At 38.5% G+C, this 15,515-nt stretch overlaps 2 protein-coding genes and 1 pseudogene across 2 annotated transcripts in view; all 3 read left to right on the top strand.

Annotated features, from left to right (window-relative positions):
* The window catches only part of LOC148726839 (uncharacterized), a 4,112-nt gene extending 3,199 nt beyond the window's left edge, over window positions 1-913 (top strand). Inside the window, exon 4 of the mRNA XM_088728006.1 lies at window positions 1-913. This exon is cut by the window's left edge and continues 145 nt beyond it. The gene's annotated coding sequence lies outside the window, so the exon portion shown is untranslated.
* LOC148726838 (tyrosine-protein kinase receptor Tie-1-like) lies at window positions 223-4,765 on the top strand (annotated as a pseudogene).
* Window positions 4,766-6,327: 1,562 nt separating this feature from the next.
* Window positions 6,328-15,211, top strand: LOC111340178 (proto-oncogene tyrosine-protein kinase receptor Ret). Its single transcript, XM_088726382.1, has 12 exons — window positions 6,328-6,481; window positions 7,064-7,082; window positions 7,195-7,225; window positions 8,779-9,082; window positions 9,257-9,367; window positions 9,723-9,913; window positions 10,889-11,011; window positions 11,248-11,318; window positions 11,443-11,483; window positions 11,695-11,791; window positions 11,877-11,976; window positions 14,413-15,211. The coding sequence occupies exons 1-12, from the start codon at window positions 6,328-6,330 to the stop codon at window positions 14,476-14,478; spliced, it is 1,308 nt and encodes a 435-aa protein (XP_088582508.1). The 3' UTR covers window positions 14,479-15,211.
* The last annotated feature ends 304 nt before the right edge of the window (window positions 15,212-15,515 follow it).

The raw sequence follows: 15,515 nt of genomic DNA, 5'->3' as shown, positions 1-15,515 counted from the left end.
AGAATAACAAGATCTAAGGTTAATCGACAGTGTTCGTATTCCATTAACTCTTTACCCTTGGAACAAGTAGTCACCCACAAACATCTTGGTGTAACAATCTCATCTGATCTATCTTGGAAACATCATGTCCTTACAGTAGCTGCTAAAGCTAACAGGATCTAGGGTCTATTAAAACGCACATTTGGCAGGTGCTCTGAAGCAATGATAACTGGATACAAAACAATGGTTCGTCCTATCATCGAATACGCATGTCCCGTTTGGAATGCACAACAAGCCTACCTGTCAGACAAACTTGAAAGAATCCAAAGAAATGTCTCACGCTGGATCCTTGCTGGACCTATTGATTATACCGAACGTCTGTAATACCTTGGCTGGATGGAACTTAAGTCCCATAGAGAATATCTATCGATGTTTCAACTATTTAAGTTTATTAATGGTTTCTCGAGAGTTAAGCTTGACAATCATTTATCGTTCTCTCGTGCTAGCACTATATCAAGAAATAGTAGGAAGCTTTGGAAACCTTTTTCAAGAACTAATATCTTAAAATTCTCTTTCTGGCATAGATATATAGATAAATGAAACTCGTTACCAGATGCTCTTATATGTGCCGATTCATTGTCAAAATTTAAAAGGGCCTAAGGGAATACTTTTTAACTAGTGTGTGATGAATATAAAATTGTTGCGATTGCATATTTAATTAGATGACTAGATGATTTTAATAACTCCATTGTGATAGATACATTTTAGTGATATTTTTTACATTTTTCCTTACAAATACTTTTTATCCGATTTGTATTTCCTTCATAGCTTTGTAGATATTTTTGGGGGTCATCTTACATGAGGATTCAGGTCCTCTCTGATGGCAGCCTTTTGTATTGATTATTACAATAAAGTTGTTATAAATAAATAAATAAATAAAGTTGAAGTAACTCGCAAAAAGACAAACTTGGATTTTTCAGTCTTGTAAGAAATTCACAGTTCTCGCACCTCATTTATCCGCGTGTCAACGCGGTCATGCCACCGACCAATGAAATGCAACATCGACGCCCCTGCCAAGTCTCGTGACAAAGAACTCCTTCAAAATTTGCGGGAAAGGTCATTTCGCGAAACGGAGAACGCGAATTAAACGAAATCCAAAACTCGTCGGAAAAAGCAAACGGAAAAGTGGGCAAAGCAAGCAAGCGAAAAAGAAAAACTTAACTTCGATGTATTTTTGGCTATTCTCTTTTCGGCCGTTTAATGAAGACTCCTATTTCTCAAAGTTTTGCAAAATGTGGTCGAAATTCCTTTTTATTGTGCAGTGCAGAAATTCCCATTGGATGTGCAGTGCAAGATGCGATGTAAACAAAATGTGCTTATCGAGATCCCGGACGAGAGCCCGCGGCAGACGTCATCACTCTACTGTACAGGTTCCCGTAGAACATTCTTTCTCGTATCTCGTATCTCGCGTCAATTTGAGTAAACAGGCTCAATGAATCCATTTCAGAACTTCTCGTTACTTTGTTCTCGTAATTAGAAGCATTTGTGCTTTCAAAGGACTTCGTCAACTTGACTTTTTTCCTCCTATTTAAGGACGCCTTCCTGTCAAATGGACTGCGATTGAGGCGTTGCTCTACGGAAAATATTGTACAAAGAGTGATGTGTGAGTACAAGGATAACATGAACACTAATCTAAGCCCTTAATTAGATGGGTTTTGTTCAAAATGTTTTCTTGTCTGGGAAAGGTTACCAGATTAGTTCTGTTTAATTGTCGTTTTTATTTTGTCCATATAAGGTAAATTCAATACCGTAAGGAATGTCTGGAGTCATTTTTGCATTTTATTATGGGTACTGACCAAGGATTAACTCCTATGGTCTGTTTCCTGTAGCCCTTCCCAACATCAACACACCCCTCCCTCTCTCGAAGATGTTCAAATTCCTTTTTTTTTAGCAAGCAAGAAGCTCACTTCTTTTAAAATCATCTCTTTCGTTCTACAGATAGAGCTACGGAGTTTTCCTCTATGAGATTTTCACGATTGGTAAGTCACCCCTTTCTGGGTAGTTTGGTTTTGGTCACTTGTTTCAGAATTGCCAAGGTTCTTCAGATTGCCACAGTCGCTGGACTTGGCCAGAAAAAAAAATAACGATGATACAAAAATGATAGTGTTGTGTGAAAATATTTTTACCTATGTGGAGCCTTTAGTTTTAGAGTATGTTGATCATCCCGTCATGGAAACTGCGCACTATAAATTCACAATTTTATTATTTATATTTATTTATTATTTATGTCAGCTTAGATACTCTCTTTTAGGTGGTTCACCGTATCCACGGATAGGTACAAGAAAAATTGCAAACCTACTTCAAGAGGGATGCAGAATGCCTAAACCACAACATGTGAATGATAAGTTATACGATAATATCGTGTTGTTATCATAATTGTCTTTGTTTTTTATCTCTGCATGATTCATTTTCTCGCACAGTAATATTTCTCCTGCTTTTGATAGATTTTGCTCGAGTTGCATGGAAGCCTTAAGATTACACCATTTTTACTTGTTGAACCAGCCCACTCAATGAAAACGAAAGAAAGAGTACTTTATCTCGAGTTTAATGATCTCTGTGGTTCGATATCTTTTATCTTTTACCTTTTATTTCAAAACGATGAAATTTTATAGCTGAAAAATTTTTTTTATCATCATCTACATTTTCCTTTAATTTTCTTTGCATAAAGAAACAAACAGCAAACAATTTCTGCGACAGTGACTCTCTAACGTAAGCCACGTATGACGTGTTAAAGTCGTTTTTCCTTTTATTTGACTGAATTGAAGTCAAACATTTTACGTAACGTTTCCGAACAAAAAAATTAAAATCTGCAAAAGCTTCTACTCATTTAGAAAAAATGATTTTCAAATAAAGTTAATAAATCAGGAAGGTGCCATAATCTCGTACCTGAGCGAATACAGTGGGAGAACTTTCGCGGCAACCGCTCATTTCCATGTTCTTTGCATATTTTATTCATATCACGCACTAAACAAAATTCACACGTGGACGCCCTTTGCTGTTGGAAAAAATCTTTGCTCATGGAAAAATAAAAAGTCCTTAGGTAAAAAAAAAAAAACAGACCCAAAGAAGAAAAGAAGGGTACGTACCGTTCTGTCAAGAAAAGAAAAAATCCTTGGTGAAAGCCACTGGTACTCCACTCCATGCTGGCTTCCAGTTTCGAACAAAGAAGTCGCCTTCATACCAAAATTTGGCATGCATAAAGTTTAACACGAGGTTTGCTTTTGTTTATCCAAGTACCAGCCTCGATACAAAAACATGTACAATCGCCTCGTATTGTAATTTTGAAAGCTGTCTGTCGATTCGTTGTCTTGCTTCTCAGTAGATTTTCCAGTTTTTCATTTTAGCTGTCGGTGGGATTTTCCTTTGCCTTTGGCAACTTTGCCCATTATTGTGTCGTCCACTCGTCCTCCTCGACACTCCACTAAGCGATCGGGATAAAAAAACGTGTCTGCGATGCGTTACTTTTTCTTTTGTTGGTTGACGCCTTGTAAATGAGACTATGCCGTCATTTTGCTTGTGCTGCGACATTGGATACCAAATAAATTAATTAGAAGAATCTTCAGTCGTTTTACGCCTTATCGGATTCTGACGCTTCTTTAAAGGAAAACTCGCCTAAATGATATTTTTTCCCTAAACTGTATTTATTAGGCTTTCGTCTGATTGCATAATTTACTAGGATTGTGGTGAAACTAGCGCACAAACGAATTTATATTTCGGAGCCGACATCCACGAAGGTGGGAAGTGAGCAATGACATATTTAGATAATCATGACGTGTCTGGTTTTTAGGTATGACATAATGACAAACTGCTGGAAAGACGACCCTAACTTGAGACCATCTTTCGAGAATTTAAGAAACGAACTTAAAGAAATGGAAAACCAGCATAAGGTAGAATTTAAGAGTTTACAAAGAGACTCTCTGTTTCTACTTTCCTTTTAAAAGTTTGATTGTTGAAACCACCACCGTCAACTTTACTTGATAACAGCGTCACCATAAAGTATTTGAAAATTAGTTTGAGGTTTCAATATAATTTGCATTTAGAGCAGTTTTCAATTGAGCATCGAAAGTGACCCTGGGTTGCTCCGAGTTTGCTTTTCTGCGCTCTGTGATTGGTTCCGAAAACTTGTGACTTCATCTAAACCAATCAAATGCAAAAATAGAACTAAGTCCAATTGATTATTGGCGATTTCCCGCGCCTCAGGTAGGTTGCCTGATTTTACTTGGAGTCCTCAATGGTTAATGACGATATTAAGTTTTGTTTTATTGGAAGTTGGGATTATTTTGGTTTCGGTTTTTCGACACTCAATTGAAATTTCTCTATCTGATATTAATTGGATAAAAAACGTTAAAGAGCCAGGCTCATCCAGTGTGTTTTGCACGCCGTTGTTATCATCCGGGAACTCAATACTTTTTCTCACAAACCGAGTGGAAACGGCCTTGACATTTCGTCCTGGGAATAGGAGCGCAGGACTGAGATCAGTTGTTGCTTGTGTAGCTGATCGAGATGCTAGCAGGAACCTATCAAGTTTGTGTCGGAGAGGCTCCCAGACTTGTCAGCCTCTATTCGTTTCTTGAAACTCTGTACTATTCTCTCCGCCTGACCATTTGTTAAGGGGTGATGGGGCGAGCCGGTGACATGCTTAATACCATTAGCAGTTGAAAACTTCCTAAAAGTTTCCGATGTGAACTGAGTTCCATTGTCGGGTGCAGTCTGATCATGAAGTCCCATGCGCTCAAACAGGACGGGGGGAGGGGGAAGGGGAGGGGGGCTCTCTACAATCGAAGCCGAGCTACTTGTTTTAGCTGAATATGTGCTCGAATATTCTGCATCTTGCAAAATCTTCAGAGAAAACAATAGCATGTTCGTCTTCACTTGATTCTAAGGTTGAGGAGAGAAATATGTATTCGATGTCTTAAAGGAAAATGGCTATACCAAAACATTTCTTCGTAACTGCCAGAAACCAGTTACAATCAGTAACACTGAAATCAGGGCCTATCCGCCTGAATAGACTCTAACTATTCTCGGCCAAAGAGGGTGGGCCCCATCATCTCATAAAAAAACAGTTACATTGCAAAACCCAATAGGTTTTACATACTCGCCTGTCCAGGTACACAGATTCAAGGGTGTGTCCTTCAAGGTAACATGACGCAGGTTATTTTGATACACTCCTTCACGTATAACTGACACAGCAGAGTAATGGGTTTCTTATTTTCTTACTTGACTCTGATGATGACTTCCGCACAGGTTGTCGAAACGTCAGTCACTGCCACCGACAACAGTCCTTCTCAGGACTACACTCACCCGGACGATCAGACTATACCTTCACATCATAGATATTGTTAAGGTCCCCGATTTCTCCATAACTTTCTTCGGAGTCACCGCCCTCCATGACTTAAACCCTTGCGTCAGTCACTCCTTCGTACGTAACTGCTGTGTGTGTCCAATAATGTCACAGTGGTGATGGCGCTCTTTGATAAACGGGCATTTTAAGAGTTACGTTATCCTGTACCTCAGTTCTTAACAAGGCTTGGCTGTCTTGTGTCCTTACCTCGGGAACCTTAAGCCTGTTTTGACGACTTGGGTGGAGCTTGGTCCTTCAAAACCTTGACAGAGTCGAGTCTATTTACTGATGTGTCTGGCTATTGTTCTCCTTAGAGCTCTTGAACATCAATACTAGCTTGTTCTATTGACAAACACTTCCAATAACTCAGTAATCATCGTTGAGCCAAAATTTATCTAAGATGTCTCAGCGTCCACACACTGCCCGCCGAGACTAGCTCTGCTATTTGTGGGTAGTGCGTCATTATGTTAAGTGTCATGTCATGTCTGATTACAATAAACGTTGAGTTGAATGCCAGAAACTAATCTGTCACGAAGTAGCTCGGTTGTCACAGCTTTTCCAAACTGGCATTCCATAGCCAAGTGCTTCAAGGAGACGCTTAAATTGAACCAACAAAAGCTTACGAACATTTTGTGTTCTGGGGGGAACTTGAGCCTAAATTGACATATTACAATACTTAAACTGGTTTTCATGCTCTAACACGTCTTAGTTAATGCAAAACAATCGACATTCCACGAAAATTTTGTATATAAATAGCAATAAATAGACAAAGAATGACATCAAATTAATTTTATCTAGCTTGGTTGAATACATCAAGTTGACTTCTTAGTTTAAATCTTAATGTATCTTAACTCTTAAAAGTCATCAAAGTACAAGTATGTTAAAAGTGTAGTAGCACTCTTTCCCCTCCCCCTTTATGTAGGTGTGGCAGTGTTGTTCTTAGCATCATGATGAGGTTCAATCAAACTGTTGTCGTAAGAAACGTTTTGACTCTTCTGTCGGATGCTGTAAGGCAAGACCAATTTGGAGTTTTTAAAGTCGATCCAGACTCAATTAAACAAGTTCTAATACCCTCAGAAGGCTCGGAAAGCACAACAAAAAGTAAATATTTTAATTTATTGAGTGAGAGGTTTACAAGTATTCTTCCAAAAATGGACTTTTCTTATTTTATTCTACATCTATTTTGTTAATCTACTCATTTCTGTGAGAAATGAATATCTCAGTAGTAAGTTGTTGTTGTTGACGATGTTTCTGTTTGGGTTCAATTAAACAAAATCTTGTTTTAAACATTTTATGGTTAGTGTAACGCCTTACTTTTCCCTAGTACCTAGCCAATCAGAGTTAACGTTTTTACGGTCACAAGCTGAAGCCATGTAATAAGAGCAGTATATCGACCACGTTCAATAAAAATGTTGTATGAATCGATTACTTCATTAAGCTTTATAAAACCAATCATTACAGGTCCTGAGGAATGTAAGTGCCCATCTAACAACGTCTTACTAGCCGTAATTGGGGTTCTTGCCTTCATAATATCCTTCTTCTAATGATTTACATAATCTGGTTACACAGGAAAGGTATGTAAAAATTAGGCGGCTTGGTTGCAAGTTTCATTAATTAAAAAAAAAAAGATTTTTTGACCCACATCAACATCATTTGTGTTTTACTCTATTCTTTTTTTTTCAGGCGCTGCAAGGAAACAGAGGTAAGTATTTGCTTAGATTGTGTCGATGTAAAGCACCAGGCATGGCATTAGGCTTAAAAAAAAATATCACTTCATTCTGTTTATAAATATTTGAATCTTTTATCGATTGTAGGAAGAATGAAGATGAAAGGGTTGTTTACGACGTAAGTTACATCAAAGAAATTGAGGTCCTGTGTTGCCGGAAATTGTTTTTTTCATTTTACTTCTTCTTTGTAGGAAAATAAACACTTCTAATCTAATCTAATCCATTTTCACTGCATTACCGTAGTAGGGTAGGACTAGAACGGAACATATACGATCCATGCGAGTAGTCCACCCGTTAAATCCCACCAATCCCACCCATCCCACCCCAAAGGAGGACATCCATCACACAGTAATCTCTTGCATGGGAAATTAATGTCTCCTACCCCTAACCCTGTAGAAGACGGGACCTCCATTTATGCGTCTCTATCCGAGAAGACTAGAATATCTAACCATTTCTTGATGTTATAGGTAGGTAGCATATTCTTCTCAATTATTTTAAGACCTTGAGTGTTGGTCCGGCTGAGGCTTGAACCCTCGACCTCCCGCACAACAGTCCAGCGCTCTACCCATTGAGCTAACCGTGAGGCGGTTAGCAATAAATAGAAAAAGAGGAGGAACTTAAAAATGCTTAAAAACGCATTTTGCATTGGTGGCAGATACAATGAAATAGGGGAAGAAGCTGGACTCGATAGAGTCTTTGGTCTGGGATCAGGTCCTTTACCAAGCCACTCCATGAGTCTGTGATCGATTTTCCCTGGTTCATTTCATAGATGGCTGACAGCTCTGTAAATATTTGCTTTCTAAATAATTATCTTCGCGCTCATTTTGTCGTCTTATTTTCTCAAAGCCTTATTTTCTGATGTGGGAAGGGAGCTGAGTGCGTCAAGTATTTTTCCTCCTGTGTATTATTCAAAGAACTGCAATACAGATAGACGATCCCTCGATGCAATTAGTAGCTTCGGCGAATATGCCACTCCAGTGGACACGAAAGTTATTTGGATGGCAGAGAACAAGTTATTAGGGCTTGATTTTAGGGAGGTGAAGTACCCCAGCTAGGTGAGGTAACCTGCCAAGCCGTAATCGAAAAATAGCACGCGTTTGCATACAACCTTACAGTGCCGTCGGCATTCCGGGTGAGGTTTCTCGAGGCTGTTGTAGCGACTGTAGTTAGGGAGTTTAAGATTTCACTACGGCGACGTGTGGTAACACATTGCCGAAAAAAACGGAGCTTTTTTTCCCCCTCTAAGATTTTTGCTAGTAGCTCGATGCGTCAACTGTTTCTAACTGTACAATGTCTTCACTTCAACACTACAGGTAAATGTAGTGTTGAGTTCAAAGTAAAAGCGTGACTTAAATGCTGTCGAGGTTTTCGTGCTAAGAAGACCGGGAAACCCGCCTAGGTGGGTCACCCCACCTATTGTGTAGACGCGATGAAGATAACTTAAGAGATTGTATGGACAGGAGAGTTACGTCAACAACCTGGTTTTCCCACCTCCATCTAAACAGGCCCTAAGTATTCTTTTTGCAATAATAAAAGACAAGAGGATATAAACTGTTTATCTAAATGATGGAAATGGGTAAATTGTTTTATTTTGTAGCCAGGTATGACTTTTTACTGAGATTGATCACAGATTTATCTGTGATTACGTTAACGGGTATGTTGGTTTAATAGAATGAAATAGGATTAGAAGATAGCATACCAAGTCAGCTCGATTCAGGAAAACTCGCACAGCCTCCTGCAAAATATATGGATCTAAAAGAAGTCAGCAGAGATAAAAGAAAGGCACAAAGTGCCGCTCCAAGAGCTGATTACGCACCTCTTCATCCATTAACAAGCTCTTGGGAAGTTCCAAGACATAACGTGACCTTAGAAAAAATCATTGGTAATGGTGCTTTTGGTCAGGTTGCCAAGGGAACAGCAGTAGGACTTCGTGGGAGGCCTGAAACGACCACAGTGGCTATTAAGATGCTTAAATGTGAGCTCTTGTATTGTAAATTGAATGAGCGTCTTGGCATACAGTCATTCAGGAAATGTTGCCGTGTTACCGAAATTTTTTAGCTATTTGCCATTTCATAACTTATGTTGTCATTTCGATTTTTCGCATATTATTCCCATTGACCAAATTCTTTCCTTGTTTTTAACCCTCCAGCTAACGTTGCTGAATCAGAAAAGAGAGATTTGATGAAAGAACTTCAAACAATGAAGCATCTGAAACCACATCCTTACGCCATTAAACTTCTGGGTTGTGTTACGGAGTCTGGTATGCTTTGGTTATGCGGGTCTAATTTTTCTGTACACAATTTCCTGTTGATTTACTTTACAACAGTGTCTGGTTATTTTTTTTTTCTTTTTAAGTCAATATAGACGCTCCTGGACATAATGATTGTCTAAGACCGAATATTTGCTACCGACCCGACCATTTTGCTGTATAGGCAAAAACGTGTTTTATAGGGAAATATTTGGTCTTCCGGATTTTCTTTTTAAAACTACATCTTGTTTTTTTAAGATTAGTTCATAAGTACTGGCAATGACTGGATTATTAATTTCTCAAGTTCTTTTGTTTTTTATTTTTTTTTAGAGAGGAGTTTATCGTATTGTTTGTTAAATCTCTTCAGAGCCTATGCTGCTTTTGATTGAATATGCGCCTTTTGGGGATCTGCTGGGTTACCTGAGAAAGAGCCGTGGATTAAAGGACACATACTACAAAGACCCAAATATCAAACTACAAAAAAATCTGACGTCACAGCAGCTAATGAAGTTTGCCTGGCAAATAGCAGATGGAATGAGTTATTTGTCCTCAAAATCTGTATGTTATTAAAAAACACAAAGGAAAAAATCTTAATTCGGGATCGTTGTTTGTTAGGTGTATCGCGAAGTTAAGCTCTGTCCTTCATAGAATAGGGAACTTTAGCAACGGCGGCGGCGATGGCAACGAAAACGTCGTGTCGGAATCTAAATTTTCGTTTTTGTAACTCTTTCGAGGTTATTCCGATGTGTTTCACTTGGAAAATGCTGGCGAACTATTCAGGGACTATATCACTACGAACGGCGTTAAAGTAAAGAGAAAGAAAGAAAAATTAACCGTCATGCGCTCACGTTCTCGAGAAAACCTAAAGTTTGGTTATTTCACGTTGTTGTTTTGCCGAGGACGGCAAAGAAATGTACCAAAATGTTAAACGCACGTGCAGGGCGATTGTTTTTGCTCCTTAAGCCTATTGTTTTCTGCCGTTCTCGTTGCCGTCGCCGTCGTCGTTGCTAAAGCTCCCTAATATCATGTCTCTACGAAATCAAGGCCGGATAAGGCAAACTTATTCTGACCGTTTAGTAAAAGCTTTAATTTTCTTTAAGGGGACCCTCCCAATTTTAATGCTATAATCTTAGTTTTATTCCAATGTGTAAATGGCGATTTTTTTGCATCGTTCCCAGAACACCCCATCAAATGGAAATATGTGGGTTTCTTTTGTGTAGGCAAAGGTGGAGACGGGAATGGAAAAGATCTTTTAAGATATTTAGCCTAAAATGAAAGCACAACAAATAGCCATTTAAGTGTCAAGGAATAAAAGAAATCAAGACTTGACATTTTCAAAATCTCTTGTTGGTCTCAAAAACTGCCATATTACAGAATTCTATTTGCATTAAAATCTTAATATGAGCATTCTATGAAATACGTACACCATATTGTATTTGCTAGAAATTCCTTCTTTTCCTATCTGAGCCGATTCAGTGCAGTTCTTTTCTTCTGCATTCACAAATTTTTGCTGAGGCATCAATTCTTTCTTAGATCATCCATCGAGACCTCGCAGCGCATAATGTGTTGGTTGGACAAAAGGAAACGTGCAAAGTAACAGACTTTGGAATGGCCAGAGATGTGCAGGAGGAAAATATTTATAAACGAAAGACTAAGGTAATCAAGAAGGAGAGGAGATGGGGGCGGCGCTACTCATTTACATATCGTTCCATCTTATTATCCTTCATAATCATTGTTGTGGTATAGCTGATATATTCCAGGTTTCGATCACGAGGTCCTTGGATGGGACCCTAACGAAACTTATACAAGTATAACTTGAAATAAAACTGTCTTTGGCTAGTTGCTTCCTTTACTTTTTGAGCTTTTCACAAAGTGATATTTGAAATATTTAGGGCCGTCTTCCCGTGAAGTGGACTGCTTATGAGGCCTTGTTGTACGGAAAGTATACCACCAAAAGTGATGTGTAAGTATAAGTGATAATTACCCAGCATGCTTATGCTTTGTGAAAGAATATATCTTCGTTGTCGTATATACCGTCAATGTCTTCATTCACTTAATTCATATTCGTTTGATTTGTCTTTCCGCAGATGGAGTTATCGAGTTGTGCTTTACGAGATTTTCACCATAGGTATTATCGAATGGAAGTTTATGAGACTGTAGATGTATTTGCTCATTACTATATTTAATTAACAAATGTTTTTTGCTCTTTAATATATTTCATTAAACAATGCTGTCTGTTCAGTGGGACAAGCGCAATGAGCTTCCCTATGCAACCTTTGTGACACAGGGTAGTGTTACAGCGGTACAACCATTATTCGATGGTTATGTGGTTCTTCCAGGCGGTTCACCTTACACAAGAATGGATGAAAGAAAAATTGCAAACTTACATCAGGAGGGATACAGGATGCCTAGACCACAACACGTCGATGAAAAATTGTAAGTTTTCTTTTTCAACTCATTCTTTCTCATCGGACAAGAAAAAGTTCTTTAAGTCTTTAACAGATCATTTGAAATATACCAGGTATCAGATCATGATAAAATGCTGGAAAAATGACCCGGATGCAAGACCAACATTCACTGAATTAAAAAATCAGCTTAAGGACATGGAAACCCGACATAAGGTGAGAATTGTGATCAACAAAAGCGGTTCTTTTTTATACGAGTGATTGGCTTAGGCCCAGTTAGTTACGGTTTTTAACCTTAACACCATTTACCTGGATAGCTTAGTAATATATTCTCATGTCTTTAATTTTTACAAGTTTCGATTCCATCTTTTTTTTTATGTCACCGAAGTTAGCGTTCCGCGAAAAAAAAAAAAAAAGCGAAGGAGCAAACAAAAATGTTCCAGTTACAAACGATGCTTTATGGTTATTGTTTCAAAGGTCATAAGATATGCATGAAAGCGATCCTTGCTTGATGAACACTACTTATGTATTGTGAAAATAAGACCTGAAATAAAAAAGTATCAAGTCCGAACGGGATTTGAAACCATGCGATGCTGCGGTTTTAAATGTATGAAAACCATCCTCGCAGTAATAAACACTACTTATGTAGTGGTACCAACTGAGCTAACAAGCCAACTAGAAGCTGGTCATAAAGTTGGTTCGTATTAAACCCGTGAAGCTCCCAGCTGGCTTGTTAGCTCAGTTGGTACTACTACATAAGTAGTGTTTATCAGTTCGAGGATCGTTTTCAAACATTTATTAAACCGCAATACACATGTGATTTTCATATATTGAAATTAATAGATCATAACATGATTGCAAAACCGCATTAAGACGCAACAAAGAGTAACAAACGACGACGGCATAAAGTAGTGAAATTGTTTATTCATGAATAGTTATAATTATAAATACCAAAAGAAACATGCCCAGAGTCATACGTCTGGACTTACAATTAAAAAAAAACCTAATTACAAACTATTTACAATAACAATAACAATTAGATAAAATTGAAAAGGTATCTGTTCACAAAACAGCGTTTATGATGTTCAGTTCTGACACGTGGCAGGATATACGGTGTCACCTTTTCCTACGGCTCCTTGTTCTTCGGGGTGGAAGCAGTGTATGAAGGGGATGAATACTATCAGTAGTTATCTTCTCCCATACTAGCCTACCTTTTATTCTAATTAAATCGGTTATGAGTGTATATTTGCTGGTATATCCATAAGGTGGAGCCCGCTTACAAAACCTATCAATTTGGAAGAGATATTTACTATAGTGGGCACAAGCCCACACCTCAATCGCAAAGGTGAAAAGTGGCATTCTAAGGCTGTCAAATTGCAGTGTAGGCTCTTTTAGTGAGTAGCCATAGTATTTACAAACTCTAAGGATGTACAATCTAGAACTCGCTTTGCTAAGCATATTTTCGAATTGAGTGTCCCAATTACATGGATCTCCACTTACTGTAACTCCAAACAGCTTTAGTTAACTCCTAGCTATTCCATCCATGGACTTTGGGAGGGGCATCCTGGTTTTGCCTCTAACAACCATCTCAAAGGTCTTTTTCATGTTCGGCTTCATCTGATTATCATCAGTCCAAACTTTGATGTTGCTACTTCCTGATGTGATGAATCAGTGCGATTGAGGCCAATTGTGATATCATATTTGATCAGTAGGGTTTGGGGGATTATAGGTTTGATGTCATTTAACCATGAAAGACAACAATAAGGGTCCAAGCACAGTCTCTTGGGGAACCCCTCTATTGTTCTTGAGGGAACTGGTAACCACTCCATCAACCCCTGACGCTCTGTCAGCGATCACACAGGAAGCTAATTATCCAGTTTTTAATGTCATACGACATCATCTTGTTTGCACAGAGCGCGATGGGAGACTGAGTCAAAAGCCTTCCTAAAATCAAATGAAAAGGCTGTAACAAAATCCGCACCCGTGTCAAGTAGCTTAAGCCAAAAATGATGGCTATAGTTGTGTTGTGTCCCTTTTTATTAGCGAATTGGTCCGGTCCAATCGCTGACTTAAGGATAGGAGATAGTTCTTGTTTGCAGACAAGACGTTCATAGATTCTCACTGTAATGTTGGTTAATGAGATAGGTCTAAGTTGATCGCATTCAGTCAGAGATTCCTTGGGGATGGGCGAGACATTTGCTTGTTTCAACAAGAATGGAAAATTTTGATGCTTGAGTGAGCAATTGAACATTTTGGTGATCACTGGTGCAGATGGGGAGAGTAATTGCGCCAAGGCCAGTAAGGAAACTCACCAGGCCCCAAAGCGGTTCGTTTCTCATGTCTCAGTAAGTTCCCTACATCACATTTATTCACAGTTGGGAGATGCGTTCCTTCTGGTAGTTGCAGACGCGTAGGAGACTCATATGCGTCATCACTGTAGATGGTTTGGAAGTATGTGTTGATGACGTCAGGGGAAATCACCGAGCTAACAGGTGTACCTTGCGTCTTTCTACCAGTTATTCTTCTGGCTGTATTACACCATTCTTCTTGAATTTTTTTGAAAGCTTAACGCTCGCGAGGATAACTATTTAAAATAAATGATGAACCCCGTCTTTATTTGACACTGATTATTAATTTTTTTTTTCTCTGCAGAGGCTAATCAACATGAGTATGTACGACAAGCAATTGTATGTAAACGTCGAGGATTTAACAGTGTAGTTTGATGCACGTCCACGGTGTAAGATCGATAACGATTTGAACACCTTGCCGCAACAAGTTTCAGGGACTAATCATCTTTGCATTGAACGATAACGTTGTTCTTTTTATATTCTTAAACGGTGAGCCGCTATGATATTTTTTCAGTCGCTTTACCGATGAGGTATACTTTCGTATTTCTCGTTATCTTGTTAAGCACTTACACGTATGGTTGATTTAATTAAGCGTTTGTGATCGGTTTATTTCAAGCTAAATTCCGAAAGGCAGGAAAGCGTTCTGACATCAAATGAAGCGTTTTGATATCTTTGTACTGTAACCGTACCTTCCCAGAAAGAATCGCATTTACCAGATTGATCTCGCTCGGAAGGCCTTAATTGTGTAAATTTTTTAGTTTGAGAAACTGTTTTTCCGCGACACCCACCTGTTTGGAGGAAAGCTGTCGTGCGCATATTATTGCTTTCTAAGCCTATATTTGTTTGTGATACCCACTCGAAATACTTTTACACTGAAATTATTAGAAGTATTAGTAAAATAAGCAGAATTCTTTTTAAAACTATCTTTGGCACGTTACTTCTGCACGATAGTATGTTATTTGGCCAAAAAGCCCGGTAGTTTTAGCATACCAGATACTACTTATCTTCTGGTCCTAGATACGAGTTTAAGCCTTTTTTTTCTAGGACACGATGCTAATTTGGTAGTTTTAAAATGTTTTTATAATAAAAAAGTTTGAAATTTGGGAGATGACCCTGTCTGCATGATGACGCTAAACAGAAGTTCAAGACATTTTTCACTTTAAAGACATCAATCTAGTGTAAGCTTATTTCTTAATTTTTTTGTCTCACTGAAGTTTCTGTAGAAATGCGTGGTAAAGCTATTTCCTTTTGTACTGAGAGAGCATTCCTATTGTGCGATTTTAAAAACAATGGCGTTCAGATACTGAGATATATGCAAAATGGAAATATTATGACTCATACCGCAGCATGGGTATGAGGCTTAGGGGCCATCGTAGAACCAAAAACATAAGAGTCGCAGGCCTTATT

Source organism: Stylophora pistillata, chromosome 7, assembly GCF_964205215.1.
Source record: "Stylophora pistillata chromosome 7, jaStyPist1.2, whole genome shotgun sequence".
Taxonomy (NCBI): domain Eukaryota; kingdom Metazoa; phylum Cnidaria; class Anthozoa; order Scleractinia; family Pocilloporidae; genus Stylophora; species Stylophora pistillata.
The sequence above is the reverse complement of the archived record's forward strand: the minus strand, read 5'-3'. Positions and strand labels throughout refer to the sequence as shown.

What these genes read in the sequence shown, in the direction of transcription:
- LOC111340178 (XM_088726382.1), top strand. Translation starts at nt 6,328, where the DNA reads ATGATGAGGTTCAATCAAACTGTTGTCGTAAGAAACGTTTTGACTCTT. An exon ending in GGGTTGTGTTACGGAGTCTG is followed by an intron (nt 9,368 to 9,722) that starts GTATGCTTTGGT and finishes AAATCTCTTCAG; the next exon opens with AGCCTATGCTGCTTTTGATT. An exon ending in TTTATAAACGAAAGACTAAG is followed by an intron (nt 11,012 to 11,247) that starts GTAATCAAGAAG and finishes TGAAATATTTAG; the next exon opens with GGCCGTCTTCCCGTGAAGTG.